The sequence below is a fragment of the Leucopleurus acutus genome (assembly GCF_964270905.1).
Source record: "Leucopleurus acutus genome assembly, chromosome: 8".
Classification (NCBI taxonomy): domain Eukaryota; kingdom Metazoa; phylum Chordata; class Mammalia; order Artiodactyla; family Delphinidae; genus Leucopleurus; species Leucopleurus acutus.
Genome location: NC_139151.1, coordinates 99,439,175 through 99,464,841, shown reverse-complemented (window position 1 = coordinate 99,464,841; position 25,667 = coordinate 99,439,175). Strand labels below are relative to the sequence as shown.

The 25,667-nt window shown below is 52.7% G+C and overlaps 1 protein-coding gene across 3 annotated transcripts in view; it reads left to right on the top strand.

Moving 5' to 3' along the window:
• VPS37C (VPS37C subunit of ESCRT-I) overlaps nucleotides 1-23,567 on the top strand; it is a 28,422-nt gene extending 4,855 nt beyond the window's left edge. For 2 of the 3 annotated variants that reach the window (XM_082845423.1, XM_082845422.1), the window contains 4 exons: nucleotides 16,469-16,567; nucleotides 19,585-19,756; nucleotides 20,502-20,584; nucleotides 21,384-23,567. In XM_082845423.1, the coding sequence (XP_082701549.1) occupies nucleotides 16,475-16,567; nucleotides 19,585-19,756; nucleotides 20,502-20,584; nucleotides 21,384-22,073 (1,038 nt within the window). In that variant the 5' untranslated portion in view covers nucleotides 16,469-16,474 and the 3' untranslated portion in view covers nucleotides 22,074-23,567. The remainder of the gene's footprint in view (nucleotides 1-16,468; nucleotides 16,568-19,584; nucleotides 19,757-20,501; nucleotides 20,585-21,383) is intronic. The other variant, XM_082845424.1, reaches the window with a different exon arrangement.
• The last annotated feature ends 2,100 nt before the right edge of the window (nucleotides 23,568-25,667 follow it).

The window sequence follows — 25,667 nt, the reverse complement described above, 5'->3', positions numbered from 1 at the left end:
GATCTGTGGTCAGTGATTTTTGATGTTACTACTGCAAAAGATTATGACTCACTGAAGGCTCAGATGATGGTTAGCATTTTTTTAGCAATAAAGCATTTTTAATTAAAATTATCTATTTGTTATATAATATCGGCCACTATTCTTGATCACTTCAGGCAGGAGAGGAATTCTTTTTCTTTTAACGTCTTTATTGGAGTATAATTGCTTTACAATGGTGTGTTAGTTTCTGCTGTATAACAAAGTGAATCTGCTATATGTATACATATATCCCCATATCTCTTCCCTCTTGCATCTCCCTCCCACATAGTATGCATCTTTAACCTGTCACAGTCTATCATCAAGTGATCTTGTACAGCACTTTACACTAACAATAGTATACTCTCATTTCCTCCCTCCTGGCCTTTATGCTGTTGTTGTCACACATTTCACTTCTATGTGTGTTATAAATCCTGCAATACATTATTACTGTTTTTGCTTTAAACAGTGAATTATTTTGTAAAGAGATTAAAAAGAAAGGAAAAGCTCTTTTATATTTACTTTTTAATATATATTAATCATTTCCAGTGCTCTTTATTCCTCTCTGTAGATCCAGATTTCCACTTCGTTTTACATTCCTTCTGAATTGAGGACTTTTAAAAAACATTTCTTATTCTGCTGGTCTGTTGGTAATGAATTCTTTTAGCTTTTGGATGTCTGAGAAAGTCTTTATTTTGTCTTTGTTTTTGAAAGATATTTTTCCTGAATATAGAATTCTAAGTCAGTTATTTTTCTTTCAGCATTCTAAGATGTGGTTCCAGTGTCTTCTGTCTTACATTGTTCTATGAGTAATCTGCTGTTGTTCTTATTTTTTTTTTCTTCTAATGTGTCTTTTTTCCTTATGGCTACTTTTCTTTTATTACTGGTTTTAAACAATTTAATTATGATGTGCCCTGGTGTAGTTTTCATATTTCTTGTGCTTGGGTTAATTGAGTTTTTGGATCTGTGGGTTTAAAACTTTCATCAAATTTGAAAACTTTTCAGCTAGTAATTTGTCAGGTATTTTCTCTATTCTCTTCTCTCTCTCTTCTTTGGGGACTCCAGTTACATGTATTTTAGGATGCTTAAAGTTGCTCCACAGCTCTCTGATTCTCAATTTATTTTTTCCCCCATCTTTTTTTTTTTTTTTTTAATTTGTGGTTTGTTTTGCGTAGTTTCTATTGCTCTGTATTTAAGTTCACTGATCTTTTCTTCTTTAGTGTCTAATCTGTGGTTATTTCCATCTGGTATACTTTTTATCTCAGACATTTGTAGTTTCCATTTCTAGAAGTTTGATTTGGGTCTTTTTTATATTTTCTATGTCTCAACTTAACATTCTCAATCTTCTTTAGCATCTTGAATATATGGAATATGGTTGTAGTAACCATTTTAGTGTCCTTGTCTGCTAATTTTCTTATCTGTATTTTTGAGTTTGTTTTACTGATTGATTTTTTTCCTCATTATGGATCATATTTTCTTGCTTCTTCGTATGTCTGGTAATTTTTGATTGGATGTCAGATGTTGCGAATTTTACCCTGTTGGGTGCTGAATATTTTTGCCTTTTTATAAATATTCTTGGCATTGTTTTGGGACACTGTTAAGTTACTTGGAAACAGTTTGATCCTTTGATGCCTCACTGTTAAGCTTTGTTAGCTGGGACCAGACCAGCCTTTAGACCAGGGTTAATTTTACCCACTACCAAGCACTACCCTTTTCAGTGCTCTACTGATGTCCTGTGAGTTAGGAGGTATTTCCACTTTGGTGAGTGGGGACACAGATTAGTCTTGGCTCAGTTTGAGGCCCAAGGATTGTTCCCTCTAATCCTGACCAGTACTGTAAACACTCAGAAGAAAACTGGAGGGGGACTCCCTGCAGATTTCCAGAGTTCACGGTGTAGCTCTCTCCTCTCTGGTATTTGACTCTGTGAACGCTGGCTACCTTGGCCTCCCTAGATTCCCAACTCTCTCTTCCCAACTTGGGGAGACTGTCAGGCTCTGCCTTGGGTACCCCCTCCTTGTGCCATGGCCTGGAAACTCTCTCTAGACAGTAAGTTGGGGCAATTGTAGAGCTCACCTCATTTGCTCCCTGCTCCCGTCCCCCGCTCCCACCCAGGAATCCATCCTCTGCTGCTAGATATCCAATGTCTGAAAACTGTTGTTTCATTTATCTTTTCTCGTTTGTAGTTGTTTGAGGCAGGAGAGTAAATCTGGTCCCTGTTGCTCTAAGTTTGCCAAAAAGTGGAGGTTCCCGTGCAGTCAGCACTTGCTGAGCACCTTGTGTGTGCTAGGCATTGACCTCGGTGCTGGGATGCAGACATGAGTGAGACGTGCACTGGGCCCTTGGGGAGCTCCCAGTCTTGCTGGAGAAACATGCTGATTCCTAGGTAGTAATTGCTGTGTGGTACTTACAGGGCACAATGGGAGGGCAGCACGAAGTCTTTGGGAGAAGGAGCAAGGAATGCTTCCCAGAGAGCTGATGGTGAAGGATCAGCAGGCATTTTCAAATTAGAGAAGGTGTAGGAAAGAAATTTTAGGCAGAGGGAATTGTAAGAGCAAAGGCAGGGCAGCAGAGCTGGGAACTCCCAGAGGGCAGGATCCTTGTTGTATTGATCTTTATAGATGTGGAATACTTGTCAGGTGATTGGAAGCATGTTGTTCGTTCTGGGAATAGGTAGAACAGAGAGTCAGGATGAAGTCTGCAGCCTGGGGGAGAGGAGGGAGGTCTAGCTGGAAGGAGAGGCTCGGGGTCTGCTGGTGCAGGGCCTTGTAGGCCAAGCCAAGGAGCACAAGATTTTGAACATGATCCTAAACACTGGTTTTTTTTTGTTTGTTTGTTTTTTGGCTTCACCAGGTCTTAGTTGCAGCACGCGGGATCTTTCGTTGCGGCATGGGCTCTTCGTTGGGGCGCGCGGGCTCCTCTTTGGTTGTGGTGCGTGGGCTCCAGAGCACATAGGCTCTGTAGTTGAGGCATGTGAGCTCAGTTGCGGTGCGTGGGCTTGGTTGCCCAGTGGCATGTGGCATCTTAGTTCCCTGACCAGGAATTGGACCCGTGTCCCCTGCATTGGAAGGTGGATTCTTAACCACTGGACCGCCAGTGAAGTCCCAAACACTGGGTTTTTTTTAAAAAAAGTTTTCAGCAGGGTGCAAGAGCTCTGATCGACTGCGTTCTCTGGAGGTTACTGGGGGATGTGGAAGAGGGCTGGAGAGGGCTGAGTCTGCTAGAACCAGGCAGGCAGCTGCTGGGGAGGCTGGCTTGGTGGACGTTCTGCACCAGGATGGAAACGAGTCCAGAGCTGAGTGCGGCCGCTGGTACGGCATTGCCACCTCTAGCCTGTTTGACGATAGCCTTTGTATAGATTCCTGCCTGAGTCCAGAGTAGATCTGAGGAGGCTCAGGCCTGGTTTCTCTTTTTCTGTGGCTACACTGTTGCCCCCAACACACCTGCCTGCCTCTGCTGGAGCCAGAAGTTCGTAGGGTCAGGCATTGCTGGCAGGGGTAGGGTCCGGAGCTGCCCCACTTTATACTAGCCTAGTATGGCCCCAGATCAGCGAGAAAACAGAGTCTCATCATCTCAGACTTTGAACAGACACGCTTGAGTGACCCCGTACAGACTCCTGTTATTTGTCCTGAGTGTGTCTTTGGCTTGACCTTAATCTTGATCCTTCCTTAAGGATGGTTGAACCTATGTGGTCAGCTTGATCTGCAGATTAGAAAGCGTGGGGTGGGGTGGAGGACTGACAGCTGCAGTGTGAGATCCCTTCTGAGTCACCCCAACAGTTGGGATGGAGGAGAAACAGATGGAAGTTCAGTGGGAAGAAGCTGAGGATGGTTTTCTTCTCAAGTCAGAGCCAGGGACCAGACAACGAGGACGCTTCTCTAAGTGGCTGGGTTGTGCTTTACTGTCAGGAAGTTTCAGGAACAGGCTGCTTGTTAGATGACCTGTTTCTTGGCCATCGTCTTGATTGAAGCTGAATGCTGTTGATCAGAGTTATATCCAGCCATCTGAGTTCCGTCGCTCTGTTGACTGATGTGGTCTCTGGAGGAATCTTAAGTTTTCTCTCCTTAGTGTCCACGTGGGAGGGGCTTGAGTTGCAGAGGTAGGAATGGGCTGAGTGTGTGAGCTTAGCCATGGTGATGAGAATCATGACCCTTTATTGAGCCCAGCCTGAGAGCTGGGCATTAGACTTCCTGGGCACTAACTCATTTCATCCTTATAAAAGTCCTCTGTTACTGACGAGACCGACGTATGGAGAGATTAAGTAAGCTGCCTCTGCCCTTTCTTGCTTCGTCTCCCAAAGACTCGTCCTGCCCTGTGCTCTGTGAGCCCACGTAGCATTTACTACGCAGAGCCCTCCTTCCCTCCCCCTTTGCCCTGCTGGTGAGGCATCACTGCTGGAGGAGGGGGCCTTGGGCAGGGTGTGGGGCGGGGAGTGTTGGGATTAGCAGGGGTGAGGGGTTAGGGCAGTGATTTTCCAGCTGCCTTCTGGCAAGGTGCCTCGGGGGCCCCCTTGAGGTCAAGGCGAAGACTGAGCTGGGAGAGTAGGGCTCTCCCCCTCCCCCTTAGCCCAGAGCATGGTCTCTGTGATCTGTTCCATGCGCTGGGGGTTTGAAAAAGTTTCGGAAAACAACAGGAGTGGGCACACCAGGCAAGTGGGAAAAGAGGATGGTGGCGGCACGTCCTGACAGCATGGCAGGCTGTGCTTAGATGGCTCCCAGCTGGAGGGTCAGGGTGGGGGGAGATAAGCAGAAGAGGGAGGGAGGGAAGGAGGGAAGAGATGGCTAGCTTCAGGGAAGGTTGGAGGGAGGTGGAAGCAGTGTTTTAAAAAAAATGAATCCAGAGGTGCCTGGCATATTAGAGGTGGGAAGACGCACTTGGAGTTTGTGGAAGGGCCAGGATGGATGCACCTAAAAGGCATTGGAACAACGACTAGATAAAACCTGGTGGTGGACCTCAGAGGTGAGGAAGATGGCCTGGAGAGTTAGAAGTTAGGGTGAGAAGCTGGAGGGTGCTGATGGAAGTGGAGGTTGGGAGGGGAGTCTAGTGTGAGGAGAAAAAAGTCTAGTTTGATGGGAGTGCCCCCTGCACTTGGCCCAGTAAACAGCTCATCATTCCTGGGTCTTCTCACTTGGGGGCCTGCCTCTGGGAAAAGAGGTGTCAGATGGAGTTATTCAGTGAACGCAAGGAGGATTCGCTCATGTAAATATCGATGTAAAGACGATACTTTCCTTCCAAAAACCTTGTCCTGAGAGATTGTACATCCCTCCTGTAGATGGGCCCCCTTTATATTCGTGGACCTTCGTTCAGATTGGTGTGGAGCCCGTTTCAGAAAGCCACATCCTCTGCTTCCCTCTGGGACCTGTTCTTTCAGAGTCCTCCCCCACGAGCCTAACTGGGTGCCTGGCAGGGTTGTCAGGCAGCATTTTACAACAATAAGTTTTATAAAGGTGTGAGAATGTATGGATTGATGCTTCCTAGCGCTTGCTTGGTGGTTTTCCTAGCACCTCCAGAAGGTTTCATGTTTATTTCTTGTTAAGTCCTCATAACCAGCCCATGAGGTTGGTAGAGATAGTCCCATTCTACCAATCAGAAGCAGAATTAGGAGGCTGAATAACTTGCCCAAGGTCATGTAGCTAGTAAAAGGTCAAGCTGGGGTTTGAATCCAGAATATTGGACTCTCAAGCCCTGAACTCTTTCCACTGCTTTTCACACTGTCTTAACTGTTCAGCATTGGGGGCTATGGAGGGAGCTCTGACTCCTAACCCCAGAAATTCCTTAGAAAGAATGAAAACTAAAGAAGTCTCCCTTCTGGAGCATACACACCAACTTTTCAGATTGTTGGGGCAGGTTAATTCGACGGTGTTCTGGGCCAGGTGAGAAGCGCATGATGGTTGGTTTGCTTTTATCAACTCCTGTGGGAAGTTAGGTGACTGAAGGCCTGGTTACTTGATTGCGTGGCTGGAATCATCCTGGGGAAAGAAAAATAGATCAGGTCAACACGTATTTCCTCATTACGCAGCGGGCTTAGAAAGGTTTCTGAGGCAACCACAGGTGTTTCTGACAAGAGGGGTGGGATGGGGCCAGTTCCTTATAACATGTGCAGATTGAACTGTGCAGGTTGCTATGGTAACAGCTTCTTATGCTACCATAGGGAGACGTGGGAAACTTACAAGAAACCAAAGGCCTTTGCAACTCTCCTTGCAGTGTGATTTCAGGCTTGAAGTAGCCGGCAAGGAAAGGTTGGCTGGTAACTGAGAGGAAGGGAGTAATTGGAGCCAGTGCTTTAGCTCCTGGTGGAGTCAGGAAAATGGAAGCGTCTGGCTCAGTCACAGTTTTGTGTCATGGTTCAGAGGTAGCGGTCATTTTGCTTGACTCAGTATTGAGCCCCGGGGGTGTCAGGAGTCGCCTCTAATCATCGGATTGCCCCCCCCCTCCAGGAGGCAGACTAATTAATACTTGTTTAGGGCGCAGGAGCTTGCAAAGGTCTCTCAGGGCCGTTTGCTTGTCCCAGGCACACACGCGATCCCCAAGGTGGGATTATCATCATGGTGCCCATTTTCCCGATGAGGAACCTGAAGTTAAGGGACTTGATCAAGGTCACACAGCTAAAAAGCTGAGGAGCCAAAACGCAAACCCAGGGCGTCAGTCCTCAAATTCTGTGCGTTTCTGCTCTGCACCCAGCCAGGAGAGAGCTGGCACTAATTGTTTAGGCAGAAGCAAGGGACAAGGGGCGCTGCAAGGCATCTCTAGGACTGGCACACCTTAACTCTGATCTGAGCACCCTCACACTTAGAACATGCGGCGTTTTGCTTTCAGTCTTTACTTTCTTTTTTTTTTTTTCTGAGTTTATCCTTGCATAGGATCTGATATCAGTTGAAACTATTTGTTGTTGAGCTGAACAGTCCCGGGATAGATCCCTGTTGAGCAAGAGCTTTCTTTTCCACCTGTTGAGGTCAGATCTGGGGGGCTGCCCTGAGGTGAGCGCTCGCCAGCATCCTCTCCCCACCGGGACATTCTGCTGCCTCCCCCTTGGGGAGTGGTGAGGAATGGCACGGCTCTGGCCTGGATCCACTAGGGGTAGTGTAGTCGCCTCTGGGCCTCACTATCTTCCACTAGATCGTGTTCGCCGTGTCCGAGGTATGTGGAGCTCGATTTCGTCAAGATAGGGTAGTGGAAAGAAGTCGAGGCCAAGAGACGCAAGCAGCAGGGGCCGGTGGCTGGAGACTTCGCGTCCCCTCCCAGCGGCGTGTGGCTTCCCAAGGCCCAGGGGCTGCACCTGGAAGCTGCCTCCTTGGTTCTGGCCGGCGCTGCTCTAGCTATGTCAGGCCCCGCACAGTGCTCTGTGACAGAAGGTGGGCTCCAGGACACCTGAGAAATGTCTGTCACCTCCCCCCTCCCCTCCCCCCACCCCTCCTGTAGAATCTCTCCTCCCCGCCTGTATCTCTCATGGAGGGTATGGTGTTGATTTCAGGTGAGGAACCACAGCCCACCCTGTGTTTGTTACAACTTTGAATTGGTGACTGAAATTTAAAGGTGGGGCGATGTCGCAGTGATCTGGATTTCTAGCCTCCCTTGGAGACCCGGCAGGTCTGGCAACGCTGGACCCCCCCTCCTACCTGCAGGAGGTGCCCGTGCTTTCAGGAGACACGGTGTCTGACATGCCTCCCTGGCCTGTGTGGGCATCTGGGTTTGTGACCTCTGTGGAGGTGAAAGCTGCAGAGGAGACAAAAGAAAGGTAGGAAGGAAGGAAGGAAGAAAAGAAAGAAGAAGAGAAAGAAGGAAAGAAAGAAGGAAAGGAAAAGAAAAAGAAATGGGAAGGAAATCTCAAAAAGAGGGGATATGTGTCTACGTATAACTGATTCGCTTTGCTGTACAGCAGAAACTAACAACATTGTAAAGCAACTATACGCCAGTAAAAATTAATAAATAAAAAAAAAGAAAAGCAAGTTTTTTTCCCAGGGGTTGTTAGGAAACGGTGATGCATTTTCTCTTCTTGGTGGAGGGAACGCAGATTAACACCTGCTCGTTTCCCACCTCGTCCCGGTCTCATCTCCTTAGAGTGGGTGGTGTCGCCCCGCAAAGAGCTGTCGTCGCTATACCTGTGCATGCCGTGCAGCTGCCTCCCCTTCTCAGCTGTCCTCACCCCGTCTCCGGCCTTGAGCATCTGCAGTAGCTCCCACGACGGCCCGGCTGTCACCTGCCCCTGACCTTCTGATTCCTGTCCCAGCACGAATGGCTCCAGCGATGAGGACCTGTGGGCTTCTCACGCCCCCAGCCCTCAGAGCTGACCCCCTCCCCACTTCTCACTCTGCTCTCACCTGGATTCACCATGATTTGTTGTGAAGTGTTTCATTTTTTGAAACCAAACTGCGTTCCTAGAGAGTTAGCATCAGTTTTTACATAAGGCTGTGTCTGGCACATAGTCAGAAGTCAGTAAATATTTATTTCCATCCCTCTGCGCCTATTTATCCTTCCTCCCTTTATCTGGGGCCTTGGTATATCTGTTCTTGGTATATAGTAATTGCTCATTAAATGTTTATTCAGTGAAGCAGGAAGAAATGAATGAAGGCTGAAACAGTAGAAGCAGCCCCGTCCTCAAGTCCCTGTGTCTTGCCCACCAGCAGACTGCCTCGTTCTCTCCCTGCCTCTGGCTGTTTTTCTGCAAGCATTACCCTGCGCTGTCTGTGTGCCGGCCTCTGCCGGGCCCTGGAAATACAAAGGTGAACGAGAATTCTCCTTGCCTTCAAGGGGCTTGCCTCTCCTCACTTCAACTCTTCTCCCCTGGGGCAGACCTCGGGTACCACCCGAGAAGTACCCATCATCCTCCTGGGCACCGTGGTAACTGGGAGGGGATCTAGCTCAGGACCTGAGTGCCCAGGGCTGAGGTCGTTGGACTTGTCAGGCCTCCAGAAACAAAAGTGTCTGGACTCTGCGTCCCTAAATAGCTTCGCAGTAACCCCCCAATTCTCTATACTTGGTGGCATCCCTGGTGGTCGTGGCCACTTTTAGAAGCTCTGGTTTGGATTTTTTCTGCCACCTTGGATGATCCAGAAGCAGAACACTGACGGTGACAGATGCCCAGACTTTGGGGGCACCTCCTTTATGGGCCTTGGGCAGAATATTGTCCTGTTCTCACGGCCCCCAGCCCCCCAACCTGTTTTTCAAATTATGAGAAGCGCTTGTTGCTCTCAGCCTCGGGCCTCATCCTTGGGTGACGCAGGATCAGGTGATGTCTGTGAACTTCTGAAAGAAAGGCACCGGTAACGTCCAGGGGTGGACAGTGCTGAGATAAATCTTGTAAGATGGAACTTGCCCGCTCCTCGGGCCTGAGATGTTGTCAGCGGGCACAGATGTGAGCCACCTCCACCCGGGAGGCAGGCACCGAGGAGGGCCCAGGCGATCCGTGACTTGCATGGGTTTGTAATCTCTGCATCTTGGATGACCTTATAACGAAATTCTACCCTCATCGCTCCCCTGTGTCGTTTGTGAAATCAAAATACCGGAGATGGGAAGGGACGCTAGCCTCCGGTCGTTCGACCCCAGCAGTTTGTACGACCTTGGGCAATACAGCTGTTTATAGGACCTTGGGCAATACCCTTACTGTTTCTCTCTGGCTTTCATTTCATCGCTGAAGTAGGGGTGATTATGCCCTGTGTTCACTTTACTTACTAGGCTGATTATATAAATTAATGGGAGAGTTTGCAAAGAGGGCTTTGAGCTGTGGGACCATCAGGGTCCCATTTGACAAGTAAGGAAAATTGAGTGGGGCCCATTTGGGTGCGGGATCCTGAGCACACCTATTCCAGAAGAAATGGGGACGGGTGGCTCTTCCCCATGCCAGCAGCCTCTCGTGGAGCGGTGTGAGTGGAGGTGGCCGGGTGGGCAGAGCCTGGCGGAAGGAGCAGTGGCCGGGTCAGGGCTCCTAGCTCTGGTGTTCCCTCTCTTGTCTCCATAGGCAAGTTACGTGCCACTCTACCTTAATTTCACCAGCTGTGAAATGGGCATCGTAGAATTGAGAGGGATGCTGAGTTAGAAACCAGAAAAGGTGGAATAAGAAGAAAAGCACTACAGCCCACAGCCCACTATGGCCGAGTACATTTGACCTGAAAACTCGCTATATGGAAAGAGGTCCGCTTCCAGTAGTATCGAGGACTTCGGAATATGCAGGCTGACCTCGAGAGTTCATTCTAATGACCTGCATGAAATGAAGGTATTTCATACCTGAAGTTCTTGAGGCATTTCAGACATGCATGGCCTGCTTTGAAGTCTGCAATGAAAGGGAATTGACACAGGAGAGAGGCTTTTTATGACCACAGGGCTGAGATGGTCTTTCTTCTTTCTGTATTTGAGAGTAGCGCTCTTTCCCAATCAGGGAATGGCAGAGATAGTCATCCCCGAAGGGTGAGGAATGCCAGGTTCAAGGCTTTGGCGCATACCAGCAGAATGGAATCCTCTTCCCTGGCCAGGGGGCCTGATCCAGGGAGATCGTGGTCTAATTAGGGGAGCTGTGGGTTTCATTCCTTGCCCTTTTGGGGTGAGTTCTTGCTGTCTAAAAGACACGATTGTCCAGATCACCAGGTAGATAGATGTTTCAGGGATTTTTGCCGCGAGGAGTTTATTTTTTTCTAAGCAACAGTTTGTTTCTTTTCTTTCTTTTTTTAAAAAAAATATTTATGTATTTATTTATTTATTGGCTGTGTCGGGTCTTCGTTGCGGCTCGTGGGATCTTTCATTGTGGTGCACGGGCTTAGTTGCCCCGCAGCATGTGGGATCTTAGTTTCTGGACCAGGGATCAAACTGTCATCCCCTGCATTGCAAGACCGATTCTTAACCACTGGACCACCAGGGAAGTCCCACCACGAGAAGTTTAAAGCCATCAAACAGAACCAGGTGTGGGGCTTCGGCTGGCAGAGGAACGTTATCATTTGGGCCGGTGGTTGGAGGGGAAGGCATCTCAGGGGGCCGTGTGTAGTGGTACAGGGGGTCACACACTTCAGGACACCCTGGAATCACCCTTGCTTATTTATTTCTTGATTGGCCACCATTCTTTATTGAACACAGGGAAGTCTCCTTTCTTGCTAAATATCTACAGTGACTTAGTACCAGACTTTGATGAGTTACATCCTTGCCTCTGCTCCTGTCCTTGTGGAAGCAGCAGCCTCACACAGGTTTCAGCAACATCAGGGACTTTGTGTGACCTGGGACTCTCAGGCCCAGGGGGAAGGCTGGGCGGCTTTGTCTTCTCAGACTCACCTGCGGACGCCCGCATGCACTACAAGTTCAAGAAGGATGGACGTGCACACGGGACACATAGAGGCATCAGTACTACCCTTTGGTCAGCCCCATTAGTACAACAATTCAGTATGTTGTAAAATACTTGAAAGTTTTATAAAGATTTTTTTTTGGTGACTTTAATCAAAACATTTCCCTTTTGCGGGGGCGGGGGGGAAGTGGCTAGTGAAGGCAAGCCCGTCTGGGAAGCCAGGCCCCTCGGGGCTGCAGGGTGGGTCCTACACCAGCACCTCCTGTGCAGTCAGATGAGCTCCCTGGGCCTTCTGGGCTGAGAGGCCCAGCGTAGGCCCCCTCGGCCTCTCCCTGCCTCGGCCTCTCCCTGCCACGGCTGGCGTGCAGCGCGGCTCTCCTGGTCTGCTCGAAGCCTGACGTGGCGGGTGTGCTTGTCGTATGGGTCTCCCTGTGCAGGGGGCAGAGCTTGGGCTGTCCTCTCCAGACTGTAGCCCCCACGTTCTGCTGGTCAGTCTGGACACTGTGGTGGCCTCACGTGGTGGCGCTCAATGTCAGGCCGTAGGCATCTGAACGGTAGTGCATGTGGGGTCCTGGCGGAGACTTGGTAGAAATGGCACAGGGGGATTGAGCCCCCGATTCTCATCCTGCCTCTCAGGGACTCGTTGACAAATCCCTTCGTCTCTGGGGTCTCTGCTTTTCCTCTGTCAGATGAGGCTACACCCGCCTGAGTGCCCTCAGAGAGGAAGGGGCAAGAGGACGACAGATGCTAAGCTAGCTGGACACAGGTAGCTCAGTAAAAAGGAAAACTTCATTAAAAATTAAATTAGTTAAATTATTATGCGGAGTGAAATAAGTCAGGCAGAGAAAGACAAGTACTGTATGATTTCACTTATGTGTGGAATCTAAAAAACAAATGAACAGGCATAGCAAAACAGAAACAGAGACATAGATACGGAGAACAAACAGGTGGTTACCAGAGGCAGGGGTGTGTTGCGGGGAGGAGAGAAATAGGTGAGGGAGACTAAGAGGCACAGACTTGCAGTTGCAAAATAAATGAGTCAACGAGTATCAGATGTACAGTGTGGGAAATATAGTCAATAACTAAGTAATATCTTTGTATGGTGACTGAGTGTAACTAGACTTACCCTGTTGATCTTTTTGAAATGCACGGAAATGAATTACTATGTTGTGTAATAGGACTAACAGTGTTGTAGGTCAGTTATGTTCAAAAACAAACAAACATACAAATAAACTCATAGAAAAAGAGATTCGTGGTTACTAGAGGCAGGGGGTGGGGGAGGGGGAATTGAATGAAGGCAGACACAAAGCACAGACTTCCCATTGTAAGATAAGTAAGTACTAGGGATAATAAATAGATCATGATAAATATAATTTATAACAATTTTATAGATTTTTACTTATAAAAATGTAATTTATAATAGAGGCAACATAAGTATAATTAGCACTGTATGTTATATATGAAAGTTGTTGAGAGAAAATCCTAAGAGTTCTCATCACACACACAAATTTTTTTCCTCTTTTTAAAATTTTATATCTGTAGGAGGTGATGGATGGTCATTTCATGATGTATGTAAGTCAAATCATTATGCTGTACACCTTAAACTCATACAGTGCCGTGTGTCAATTATATCAATAAAAGTGGAAAGAAAGGAAGGAAGATGAGAAGCTTCCTGGACTAGTTAAGGCACTGCCAATTCCTGGCCTGGTGACCTTGGGCACCTCTCAGGGCCTCGTCTGTGAGGTTGGATAATAGCGAGACTCACTGTGTAACGTGGGTTTGAGGGTCCTGGTAATGGCAGAGACCTACATAGTGCTCACTGCGTTCCAGGTACTGTCATTTTACAGGTGGAGAAACTGAGGCACAAACAGATTAAATAACACAGCTAGTAAGTGGCAGAACCAGGCTTCAAATCCAGGCAGTCTGGCTCCAGAGTCCATTCTCCTAACATCTAGGCCAGTGGTTCTCAAAGTGTGTTCCAGGGACCCCTGGAGGTGTATCTCTGAGACCCTGTCTGGCCACCTATGAGGTCAGACCAGTTTCCACAACCTAAGATGTTATTTTCCTTTTTACCCTCTTTCTCAAATGAGTACAAGGGGAGTTTTCAGAGGGTTCACAACACGACATCCTTCTGATGGCTAGTGTGTGTGCTTTCATATTGTGTTTTAAAAATCTCTCACTTTTAATTTCGATACATATATCAATAGCTAAAATCCACAGAAATGAAAACTCTCTGGGGTCCTCCGTAATGTTAGGAGTGACAGGTGTCCTGAGACCAAAAGGTGTGCCTTTGGCTCTCGAGGTTGCGCTGCCTTAAAGGTGGTCTCATCCAGCATGGATGTGGTAAATGGTTGGGGAGAGTTGGGGCCCGTCCTGGGGAACTGCGGCTCTATGTGGGGCTCTCCCACTGGGTGTGTGGTGGGCACGTCTGGACCTCCCGGGGCCCTCGCGGATGGCACTGCTGACGGTGCCGTTTGTGTGCGGCCAGCCAGCTGCCCACCCTGGAGCTTCCATCCTCAGTCCAGGGGTGTCTCTGTGCTCAGCCCTGACTGTGGGAAGGAGCAGACACCCTTCTGTGGCAGATCCCGCTCTGGGTGGAGCCAGGATGGGTGCCGTTGAGGCCCAGCAAGTTTGGGCTGTGTTGGAGGCCTCAGTAACAAATCAGTGACTTCTGTGGTGTTGGAGCCTTTTGCCAGCATTGTTCTAGGCCAGGCCTCACGCTGGCCAGAGCTTTGCCTGTGTCGACTGTGGCACGAACCCATTTTACAGATGAGGAGGCTGAGGCTCAGGGTGGGTCCACCGTGCAGGGCCCCACAATGGCAAGTGGCAGGGCCTAGGACTCAGATGAGGTGAGTCTGATCGAGTCCAGGCCCCTGATGTTCCGGATCTTCAGAATGTTTCTCCGTTCCTCCTGCGTGTCCAACTCGTGGTGGACTCACTGGGTTTGCAGTGTAATAGGGTGGGCCTCCCCATTTCTGCTCCTTCCCCAGGCCCCTGCAGTCTGCTGTGCCTCTGACCCAACCTTTAGCCCAAGGGTTTTGGGAGCAGCAGAGTGAGGTGTAGACAGAGTGCAGAATTTTGACTCTGCCATGTGTAACCTTTCTGATCCCCACCTGCCAGTGGGACGGTGCTGCCCCCTCGCAGGAGTAGGAGAGACAGCGCGTTTAAAACTCACGCTGCGATGCTCAGTAACCAGTGGCCTCCGTTTCACACGACTAGCAACGAGCTGTCGTCTTTCTCAGAATCTGGCCCCGGATCAGCTGCATCGGCGTCTCTGGGAGAGCTTCTGGATTTCTGGGCCCGACTCTGGCCTACGACACAGGGCTCTGAGGGTGGGGCTGGGGCACCTGCATTCTCAGCACGTATCCCCCCGGGTTTAGGTGCCCATCGAAGCTTGGCATTCCTTGTCTTGGAGGTTGGGGGGCGACATTCAGCCCTCAGTAGGTAAAAGAAAGTGGGGGTGACCTTGTTTGGGTAGCTCTTTATCAGTAGGGTGACCATGGAATTTGTTGTCTAAACCGGGACACTTTTTATTTTATTTTTTTTGGCCATGCCGTGCGGTAGGTGGGATCTTTGTTCCCCAACCAGAGATTGAACTCACACCCCCAGCAGGGGAAGCGAGGAGTCTTAACCACTGGACCACCAGGGAAGTCCTGGGACACTTTTGAGTGTGAAAAGGGGCACCTTTTATAGCTACACCGGGACATGAGGGGTAAACCCGGACCCTCCTGACAAATGGGGTCGTGTGGTCTCTGTTTATTGTTTTCTCCTTTATCTTTCTGCTGCCCTGGGAGATGCCTTCCCTTACTAGTCCAGACGAGGAAGCAGGCCTGGAGCTCACCTCTGGCTGCACAGTCATAACCCTGGGCCTCGATTGCACGGTGGCCCCTCGGCCCAGTCGTCACTCCCGCTGAGCCCTGGCGCCAGGGGTGGGGGCTCTGGGTTTCTGTAGTGTTGGCATCTTCGGAAGATTGACAGAGCCTCTGTGATGAGAAATGAGGACGATAAGACACACATCTAGAAAAGATAAAAGCATGAAAGGAGAAGATCCTGTCAGTAGAAGGGAAGCGAGTCCTGGTGCTTCCTCTTCTCGCTGGGGCTCCATCCTGGGGCCTACTTGTGACCCCTGTGTCACACAGACATCAATCGATGTTCCTCTGGGCAGAGCGACAGGGAGAGGACCTCTGAAACCAGGTCTTCTGTCAAAGCAGGCGTCCCATTCAGGTCGGTCGATTTCTTTTCCTTCTGGTGGCTGTAGGGCCAACTTGGTGGTGATTTTTTTGTCCTTCTCTGACAAGGGCACGCATGTGACAGTCTGGTTTTTTAAAAATAAATTTATTTATTTATTTTTGGCTGCATCGGGTCTTCATTGCTGCACGCGGGGCTTTCTCTAGTTGTGGCGAGCGGGGGCTACTCTTTGTTGCGGTGCACGGGCTTCTCATTGCCGTGGCTTCTCTTGTCGCGGAGCACGGGCTCTAGGTGCGCAGGCTCAGTAGTTGTGGCGCGCGGACTTAGTTGCTCCGCGGCATGTGGGATCTTCCCGGACCAGGGTTCGAACCCGTGTCCCCTGCGTTGGCAGGCGGATTCTTAACCACTGCGCCACCAGGGAAGTTCTGACAGTCTGTTTTTGTGGCCCGTGGAGTGGATGGCTGTTGCAGAGAATGCTTGAGGGAAACGCAAGGTGGTTGGTGCACGCTAAACATAACCGGCAGGGAGGCTCCTGAGCCTGTGATGTTAAAGCCAGCAAAGCCCCCATGTGGAGGGTGGGTGTATTTAGGGTTCAGGCAGGAGTGGACACCTCCCAGAGTGTGTGCTGGCCTCAGGGCTCACAGGCGGCCTTGGGCCAAGTTTAGTCTCTGCCCCTGGCTGTCAGCCCCCCTCCTCCTGCGTCTCCTGTCTGTTCCTTGGGGAGCTTCATCTGGCACTGCCGGGAATCATGGTTTTTGCCTCTGACTGCCCAGTGCCTCCGTGTAGCCTGCTGTTCATGGTCTGGGTGGAGGAGCAGCTTCTCGGTCTCCCTGGGGACGGGGGTGGTTGGGGGGCCGGACTCTGACCCTCCTTGGTCCTCCCTGTGGACTGGAGGCATCGTTGGGAAACTCCAGTTGGGCCTTTGACAGACGATGAATATGGGCTTGGGGGTCCCTTCCCCCTGAGCAGTCCCTTCCTCACTTCAGTGTCGTTCTGTGCTCCCAGGGAAAGATGGAGACCCTGAAAGACAAGACCCTGGAGGAGCTGGAGGAGATGCAGAACGACCCGGCGGCCATCGAGCGGCTGGCCCAAGACTTCCCTGAGGTAGAGGAGGGCTGTCACGGGGCCAAGGATAGCAGATGGGACTGAGGCCCTTCTTTTTTAATTTAATTTTATTAATTTTTATTGGAGTATAGTTTTTACAATGCTTTACAATGTTGTGTTAGTTTCTGCTATACAGCAAAGTGAATCAGCTATACATAGACATATAGCCCATCTTTTTTGGATTTCCTTCCCGTTTAGGTCACCACAAAGCATTGAGTAGAATTCCCTGTGATATACAGTAGGTTCTCATTATCTTTTTTTTTTTTTTGCGGTACGCGGGCCCCTCACTGTGGTGGCTTCTCCCGTTGCGGAGCACAGGCTCCGGACGTGCAGGCTCAGCGGCCATGGCTCACGGGCCCAGCCGCTCCGCGGCATGTGGGATCTTCCCGGACCGGGGCACGAACCCGTGTCCCCTGCATCGGCAGGCGGACTCTCAACCACTGCGCCACCAGGAAAGCCCCTGGTTATCTATTTTATATATAGTGGTGTGTATACGTCAGTCCCAGTCTCCCAATTCGTCCCAGCCCTGAGGCCCTTCTTAAGGACACTGGCTTGTTGGGGGTTTGGGCCAAGTTTATCTGCCTGTTCTGTGGCCTTCACCCTGGCCAGGCAGAGGAGCCCCTGGGGTCTCAGTCTAGTTCCTGGGCCCTCTGGGAGTTCTGGGGGCGCAGTGCCAGGAAGTCCAGGGCCCCCGCGCCAACTCTGGCACCTGGTGCCTTCCGGGACCCGCATGCCCCAGGAGCCCCCACACTGTGGCTCCAGCCTGGATTTGGAGGTGGTTCTAAAAGCACTGGTACCGTTTTGTAACCGCCTTTCCCCAACCGCCTGGCCTAGCCCTGCGTCTGCAGGAGGAGCCGTTCTGGGGCTGGGATTAGGCTCATCTCCTGTTTAATCCCTTCCCTATCATAACAGACACCAAACCGTCTCAGCTCCTAATCGTGGTCCTCACGGGAATAAAACAACCCTTCTGAACGTGCGGAGCTTTACACTTCATAAAGGGCTCTCCCCGCCTTTTCCGGCGCCTTGACCCCGTGACTCCCCTGCGAGGTCGGAAAGGTCAGGTGACCAGCTGTGGCCACAGAGCTGGACGTGCCCACGGTCCAGCCTGTCCGCGGCTCTGCACGCTGCCGCCTCCGCCCCCGATGCTTGGGAGACACGGACACAAATAATGCCAAGCTCGTTGGTTGGCCTTTGGAATGTGTTTCCATTTTTGCTGATGACAAGGGAAAGATGAAGGAGGGCAAGCTCCCTAGACTTTCAAAACCCCTTGGACTAGGTTCCTAGCACGGGCTATAAGACGGTAACTGAGTCACCACGGGATTGTGAGGGGAGATGGGAGCTCTTTGAGTTTGGGGTGTGGACTTTGCTCAGAGAAAAGAGTAGGGGACCTCTCTCCATGTGGAAGAGTGTGAATATCGGGGTCTTCTGGTGGGGTGCTTGAACTGTCTTATTGACTGATCAGGTGAACCCCTAATGGAGAAAGATTTGGGGGAGGCTCTGGGGAAAGGGGACAGAAACGGGTAGGACCAGGTTTAGGGGAAGATGACACGGCATAGATTTACTGGTTAAGATCCAGGGAAAAGGCAGTGGAGGTATACAGAGGACCTGTCCACTGAGGATCTGGGGCCCTGTAAGGGGCAGCTGAGCAGAGGGCTTCCGGCCCCCTCTCTGTGTCAGACACACAAGAAGAGGAAAGCTCTCCCGGCTGATGAAAGTGAGACTGGCCTCCGCAGTGCGGGCGCCCCTGAGTCAGGCTGCTTTGCTCAGTGGCTCCCCAGGGCACTGGTGGCAGCAAGGCAGACAGCCCGGGAGTGAGGGCAGACCTGAGAGGCTGTGGTCAGGCCGCATGACTTCTGGTAGCCGTGGCGTCTCTCTTTCCAGCCTGGAGTGGGTGAGCAGGCTCCAGGCCCACCGCAGAGCGCAGCACTCGAGGCCCTGTGGCTGGGGAGCGGCAGGATGGCAGCCCCCGGAAGCCCCCTCCTCCAGGACGCCCATGGCCTCCCTGCGTCTGACTGGGGACGAGCCAGTCAGGCTTGGCTCGCCATGTGCCCACCGCGGTGGAGAAGCTGCCCAGTGGCTCCCGCGTGGAAGCTGGTCTTGCCAAGCTGTGCCCTGAGCCCTGCTGTGGGTGCTGGTGCCACTGGTGCTGCTGGCGTCCCTGTTCCCTCAGGGGTGTGGGTCTGACTCTCTGCCCTCCTGTCAGTAAAGAGGACCCCCTGACAAATGGACAGGGCTTCAGGTGAGAGCAGGTCTGGGAAGGGTTCCCGAGGCTGCCGCCTTACCGGCTGGTGACAGCAAAGACCTGGACGAGGAGAGAGTGCTGCTCAGCTTGGGGGCGTGCTTTCAGTGGGGCACATCCAGGTGCAAAGGTTGGCATCAGAGCCTCGGGGGCCACGGGTCGCCTGTGCTGGTGGGAGTCCTCAGCTGCTCCTGGGGACTCCCCTGCGGTTCTTGGGGGCCTCTGTGTTAGCTCATCTGAGCAGCTTCTCTGTAGGACACACCTGTGGAGGAGGCAGGGACAGGTCCCTCTGGAGTCAGTGTCACGGGCTGGCCCTGGTGTTCTCACTCCTCACACTAACTTTATTTGGGGGCTTCGTTGCGTGTCTGGCCTGTGGTCAGGTCTGGGCCACATCAGTGCACCTCAGAGGAGGTCTCTTGACTCTGAATCCTGGGGGCAGGTGGTTGGGACTTGGTCCCTTCCCTCCTAGGAAGGCTCTGACTTTCTCCGCCCCCCTCCCTGGAGCTCTGCACAGCCTACGGGGGAGTCTCCTCCCGCTCGTCTTGTGGCCCTTCGCATGCATCCACCACGTAGGCTGTGGGGTTAAGGATTCGGTGAGGTGTCTGGTTTGGAATGCTTTGCTCAGAGTTGGAACCTGGGTCCGTCTGACTCTAGTTGGGGGCTGAGTGTTGCCCGGCCCCGCCATGGTGAATGACGGGTCCCGGAAGCCCCAGGTCCAGCCCCCTGCGAGCTGAGTGGTGGTGTGGCGGGTCTCACGGTCAAGTGTCCTGCTCTGTAGGTCCAGGACCTGCAGCTGGAGCGGGAAATGGCACTGGCCACCAACCGGAGCCTGGCCGAGCAGAACCTGGAGTTCCAGGGTCCCCTGGAGATCAGCCGCTCGAACCTCTCGGACAAGTACCAGGAGCTCCGGAAGCTGGTGGAGCGGTGCCAGGAGCAGAGGGCAAAGCTGGGTGAGCGACCGGCCCCGGGGGTGTGCACCGGGGGCGCCTCTGTCCACTCAGGGTCCCCGTTCCTGGTGGGGCTGGGGGAGCTGCTGGAGTCCCGTGGAAGGACAGATTCCCTCTCCCTCCCCAGGACAGGAAGGGGCCAGCAGGTACTGTGGGTCACCATGTCCCCAGCCCTGGCTAAGTGCTTTAACAGCCATCTAAGGGTAGGTACTGTCATCATTCTCGTGTCATAGATGAGAGGAGTGAGGCTCAGGGAGATGCAGGAACGTGGCCAGGGCTCCACAGCTACGTAGAGGCGGAGTTGGGATTTGAATCCAGAGAGCATGCGTCCTGGGCTGCTGCTGGCCACTCAGCCAGCCCCGCTCTGGTGATTTGTGGAGCTGGTCTGGGCTCTCTGTGTCCCAACCTGCTGTCTGTGAAGGTGAGGGGCTGTCCTGTTCCTGAAGGTGGGGGACTTCACGCTCAGGCAGATGAAGTAACTCCCTGAGAGGAAGAACAGGATTGGGGGGTGGGGGGGTGGGCTCCAAAGCCTGAGGTCTCTTGCTTCCTGGGCTGGCGTGGAGGGGCTCAGCTGAGCTCCTCTCTGCTCAGGAAGGGAACCGACCGAAAGTGGCTCTGCCGCGGACCCCAGGGCGTTGGCTGGACCCCCAGCACACAGGACCCTCAGAGAGCCTTGCAGAAACCTTGGCCGCCACCACGGAATCCAGAGGCACTTTTGAAATGTCAACCTTTCTGCCCTTCCTTCCAGAGAAATTTTCTTCAGCACTGCAGCTAGGGGCCTTGCTGGACCTTCTGCAGGTAGAAAGCATGAAGATTGAAGAAGAGTCTGAGGTGAGCTGGCCGTTGACACCCCCTCTTCCTTGAACAGTTGCCCCTGCAGCAGGAGCCCTCGTCCTGAGCACCAGTGTCCGCAGGGCGTGGGGCCAGGGCTTTAGACACGGCAGCGGTGCATGGCCCCTCCACCGGAGTCCCAGTGGAGGCCCTTTTGGGTGCAGAGAACAGGAACCCAACATCACTGGCTGAAGCAGAAATGGGCGACAGATAGCACAGCTGCGGGGCAGCTGGCAGGCCTGGGTGGGAGGGCAGTGCAGTAGGAGCCCTCCAGGGCTGAAGCCAGGCCCCCAGCCCCTCCCCACTCCTGGGGCTGCCGGGTCTCTCCCTTCTGCTTCCCTCTGGGCCTCTCTTCACTCTCTGTGGGCAGACTGGCTCTCTCCACATGTCCATGCTCTGGGTGGAAGATGCTTCCAGGTCCCACAGCCCCTGGGCTGGGCTGTGCTAGTGACCAGGGGCCAGTGTCCATGTGGCCAGTCGACACACCGTGTAGCAGCTGCTGTGAGCCTGGCACGATGCCGGGGTGGGGACGGCGGTGGCCATGACAGGTGGTCCCCGCCCTCTGGGGGCTGATGTCCTGGTGAGGGAGACAGAATAAATAAACACACGCTTATATAATATATCAGCAGTGAGAAGAGCCATAGAGAGAAATTCCCAAAGCGGGGGGTGGGCCAGAGAAGACAGGCAGCTCCTGAGCCTGGCTGGGGTGGGAGGGCCGCAGCTGACCTCTGACCCGGGGGTATTCAGGTGGCCTCGATCCCGGCAGACCCCTGTTGCCACTGGAGCTTATGTCTTCCAGGCCATGGCTGAGAAGTTCCTGGAGGGCGAGGTGCCCTTGGACACGTTTCTGGAGGACTTCTCCTCCATGAGGATGCTGTCCCATCTGCGCCGGGTTCGCGTGGAGAAGCTCCAGGATGTGATGAGGAAGCCCAGGGCCTCCCTGGAGCTGCCTGGGGATGCCCCTCCTCCCCGCCCGCCTCCCCCATCTCTCCCAGGCCCCCAGGCGACGCCCCCAGTCGCCGAAGATCAGCAGGCTCCGGAGGCCCCTCCCTACCCGTTGCCCTACAGCCCCTCTCCAGGCTTGCCCGTGGGCCCCACCGCCCAAGGGGCGCTCCCGCCGGCCCCGTTCCCTGTGATGTCCCAGCCCTCTTTTTCCTACAGCGGGCCTTTGGGTCCCCCGTACTCATCAGCCCAGCCAGGACCCAGGGCTGCCGCGGGCTACTCCTGGTCCCCACAGAGGAGCACACCGCCCCGGCCGGCCTATCCCGTGGCCCCCACTTGTGCCTCCGGCCCTGGGTACCCCGTAGCAGGGGGCCGGGTCCCCGGTCCTGTTTATCCTCAACAGCCCCCCTACCTCTCAACAGGAGGAAAACCTCCGTACCCCACGCAGCCCCAGCCCTCAGGCCCCCTTCAGTCGCCCTATCCCCCTGGGCCTGCCCCTCCCTATGGGTTTCCACTGCCTCAGGGTCCTGCCTGGCCTGGGTATTAGGCGCGGTCCTGGCCCTTGGCCCTTCCCTACTTCCACCTGTACCACAACCTTTGGCCGCCCCCCGCCGAGATTCGAGGGTCAACTGGAAGTGGAGTTGGCTCCCCGTGGACTTGTGTCATGCGTGGGGGCCTGGAGGGACTTGGCTGAGAGCACACAGGCCTGGCAAGGCCCCGGGCAGTGTGACTGGCTTGGCTGTGCCGGACGGCCCCAGTGCTTGCTGGCCTCCTGGGGGAGGGGCGCGCCTGCTTTCGGTGACTGCCTTTGGCTTTCCTGGTTCTCACCAGGCAGGGCGTTCGGTCCTCTCTGTGGGCTGCTCACCCCCTCCCTCTCCTCTGGGATTTGGCACGTTCGACCGAGGTACCCACGCGAAGGGATGCAGCTCTCTGTGCGTCTTGGGTCCATTCAAGGATGGCCTGCCCCACGCACCGTGGCAGGGTTGGATCAGGGAGAGAGAACAGAGTTAGGAAAAACACTTAATGATTTTTAAGTCACGCAAAACCATAATTGAACTCCGACAGGCTGATATCAGTTGAGCCTGTCCTGTGTGCTGGTTTGAACGACAGCAGCAGAGCCAGTGCAGTGAGCGGGCCGGGGATTGTGGAGGCGGACCCCAGCCCTTGCTCGCCCTGGTTGGAGGATCCGGGGGCTGCCTCAGACCCTCTGGCTGGAGGAGGCCCAGGAGACTGCAGCCACTTCGGGAGCTCATTTAGGAGTGGAGGGCCGAGTCACCTCCCCGGCCACCTCTCTTGTCTGGCGTCCCCTGCTTCCGGTTGACTTCTGAGGCCCACCCCGTCCGTCTGCTCCCTTAGTGCCTTGAGTCTCGTTCACAGCAGCCCTCACTTCATCCCCTTCCTTTGGCTGCCTGATGTAACTCTTCTCCACCCCCAAAAGCCCTCCTGAGAGAGACATCAAAAGATACCCTAACAGTTTCTTCCCACGTGGTGCTTTGTAAAACTCCATCACTGCATCAGAGTCGTTTCTTTGCATCTCCCTCGTCTTCAGAACGTATAGGGCAGGGATTGTGACTCTGAGCCACATGCAGCCCCCAGCACGTTGGGGATTTTCAGCGCATTCAGTAATAAAAACGACAGTAGACCAAAGGGGGGGTGTGATGAGCAAAGCATTACCTTGGTTGCTGCAGGTGTGAACCAGGTCTCAAGGGCAGACTCTGGAGCTGCTATCTGTTAGGAAGTCATATGTGCCTTGAATTGTCCACTACTCAAGTACCCAGCATCTGGTGGGCCTGGGGTGCTGGGGGCCAACGAGGAAACTCGACCTTCTGGTGCCTGCCCCCCTCCCCGGCCTGCGTGCCATCAGTGGGTGCATGTGACGAGATGCTCGATTAGCCCTGTCGGTCCCTGACCAGCTGTGCTTGCTTCTCATAAGTTATTTATACAGAGAAATCACTAAGGGACTCTATTGGTTCGAGTGCTTCTGAACTGGATGAACGATCGCTGGTATGTTTGTATTATATAATTAGTTGCCATAATAAACTTTGATGAGTTAAAAGTGTTGTGGTTCCAGTGAATTTGAGAAGTGAAGACGTGGCTGCCAGCGGGGGGCATTGATTTTGTCAACTGAAAGAAAAATGCACAACGTAAGCCTCGTGGATTTCAGTTTTATTTGGAGACCTTACTGCAGACTACCGCCTGGGGAACAACCTCTCAGTAGCTCTGAGAAACTGCTCCAAGGAGTTAGGGGGAGAAGCCAGTATATACATGATTTCGGCTAAGGAACAGGTGCAATCAGGCACCTCTAGGTGTCACCCTAGAGTCGTTTCAGCTCTTCTGTGTGTCCCCGTTTCTCCCTCTGGCAGTCTAAAACCACTGTGGGCACACAGAGAGAGCCCTGGATGGCCAATCCCTATGTGTGGGTCCCTGGATGAGCTAGTTTTTAAAATTAATGAGTGGGTTTCCCTATGGGACTGCTGCACGGTATGAGGATTCGCTTTCATCGCTTCCGTAAATTTCTCAGTTGCCTGAGAAAGTCGTAACTGGCCGGTAAGAGCCGTGTCCGTTTTTGGAGCCGAAAGCTCTCATCTGGTATCTTCGCTTTTGTCCTGACAAACCCTGTCAAATTGCCAATTTGATGAAAGACATCAGGCTGGCCTCCTACCTAATCACCCAGTCAGAGCCTTCCCGGTGTCTTTCAACCGGATAGTTATTCTGAGTGTCTTTCAACCGAGCACTTTCTCTGTATCTTTCAACTGAGAAGTCAGGTACCTTTTTTATCTACTACCGAATGGAACTCAGGATGGCCAACCAAGATGGGAGCTCTGAGACTCAGGAGAGACTCACCCAGTCGTCTGGACTCACTGAGGAGGCAGAAGGCACAAGGGGCCTTCGTTGGTACCAGGGCTCCAGAGGATTGGAGAGTTCAGGTGGAGAGAAGTCTGCTCTGGGTCCCTCTGTGGTCACCAAAACTGTCAACTGAAAGAAAAGCGCACAGAGCAAGAGCTGTGGGTTTCAGTTTTATTGAGGGGCCTTACTATATATGGACTATTGCCCAGGAAACAGCCACTCACTAGCTCTGAGAAGCCAGCATAGATATGATTTTGGCTGGGGAGTGTATGCAGTCAGGCACACATCTTGGTTAAAAATGACTCTGCTAGTCGCGAGGCTCAGACATCTCAGTTAATGATTTTAGTGCTTTTCTGTGTATGCATGGGAAGGTGCAAGAATCTGGGTGCATTAAACTTTTTTCCGGAGGCATCTCTATCTCAGGAGCTTGTTTTTCCAAAGCACAAGTGCCTTTTTGTTTTTTCGTCCTGACTGCATTTCAGGGTCCACTGTCGGTCAGCGACTGCACTGGCTAATGACTTAATCCTTGTAGAACTGGATGGTGGGCAACGTTGTTTGTTTTGCGATTTCTTCTGTAGCCTTCAGGCTTCTTTGGTTCATGTTCACAGAGCCCCATCTTTCTGAATATTGTTTCTGGAGCTGCTGCCCTCCCCTGCCCCTTCACCCCCAGGGCGTGGCTCTTACAGCATTTCCCTTTCCACTTTTGCCCCGTTTTTTTTTCCACCTGAGGCATTTTCGCGCTGGAGCCTGCACATTTGCCCTGTCCTGGGTGGAGAGCTTGGGCGGTGAGAGGCCACAGCGCTCCACTAGCGGGCATGCGAGCCTCAGCGGAGCACAGATGGGGCCCCATTCTTGCCACCTGCTGGGCTGACCGGGACTGTCAGCTTGTCCACGAAGGACCCCCAGCTTGGGTTCGAATCTTCGCATCCGGTTTCTAAAGGCGGATGGAGGGGCAGCAGGCTGCTAAACTGGCTGTGCAAGCGGTTTTCTGCCTCACCCAGCCTGCCTCCCTCTCCAGCTCCCCCTGAGCTCAGCTGCTCATCGTGAGGCCTGGGAGGGCGTCTTGTTCTTTCAGCAGGAAGGGCAGCTTCAGGGGAGTCAGGAGACCAGGTTTCTAATGGACCCCTGAGTCAGCCCTTCTGTTTCCTTCCCAGCAAGGTGACGAGGGCAGGCTGCCTGTGGAGGATGCCCAGAGACGCTGAGAATCTCCAGCGTTGACTACTCAGTGGGGCTGCACCTTGTATTAACCTTCGATGTGCATCCTCTCAGCAGCCCTTCGACCCCCAAGTTTAAA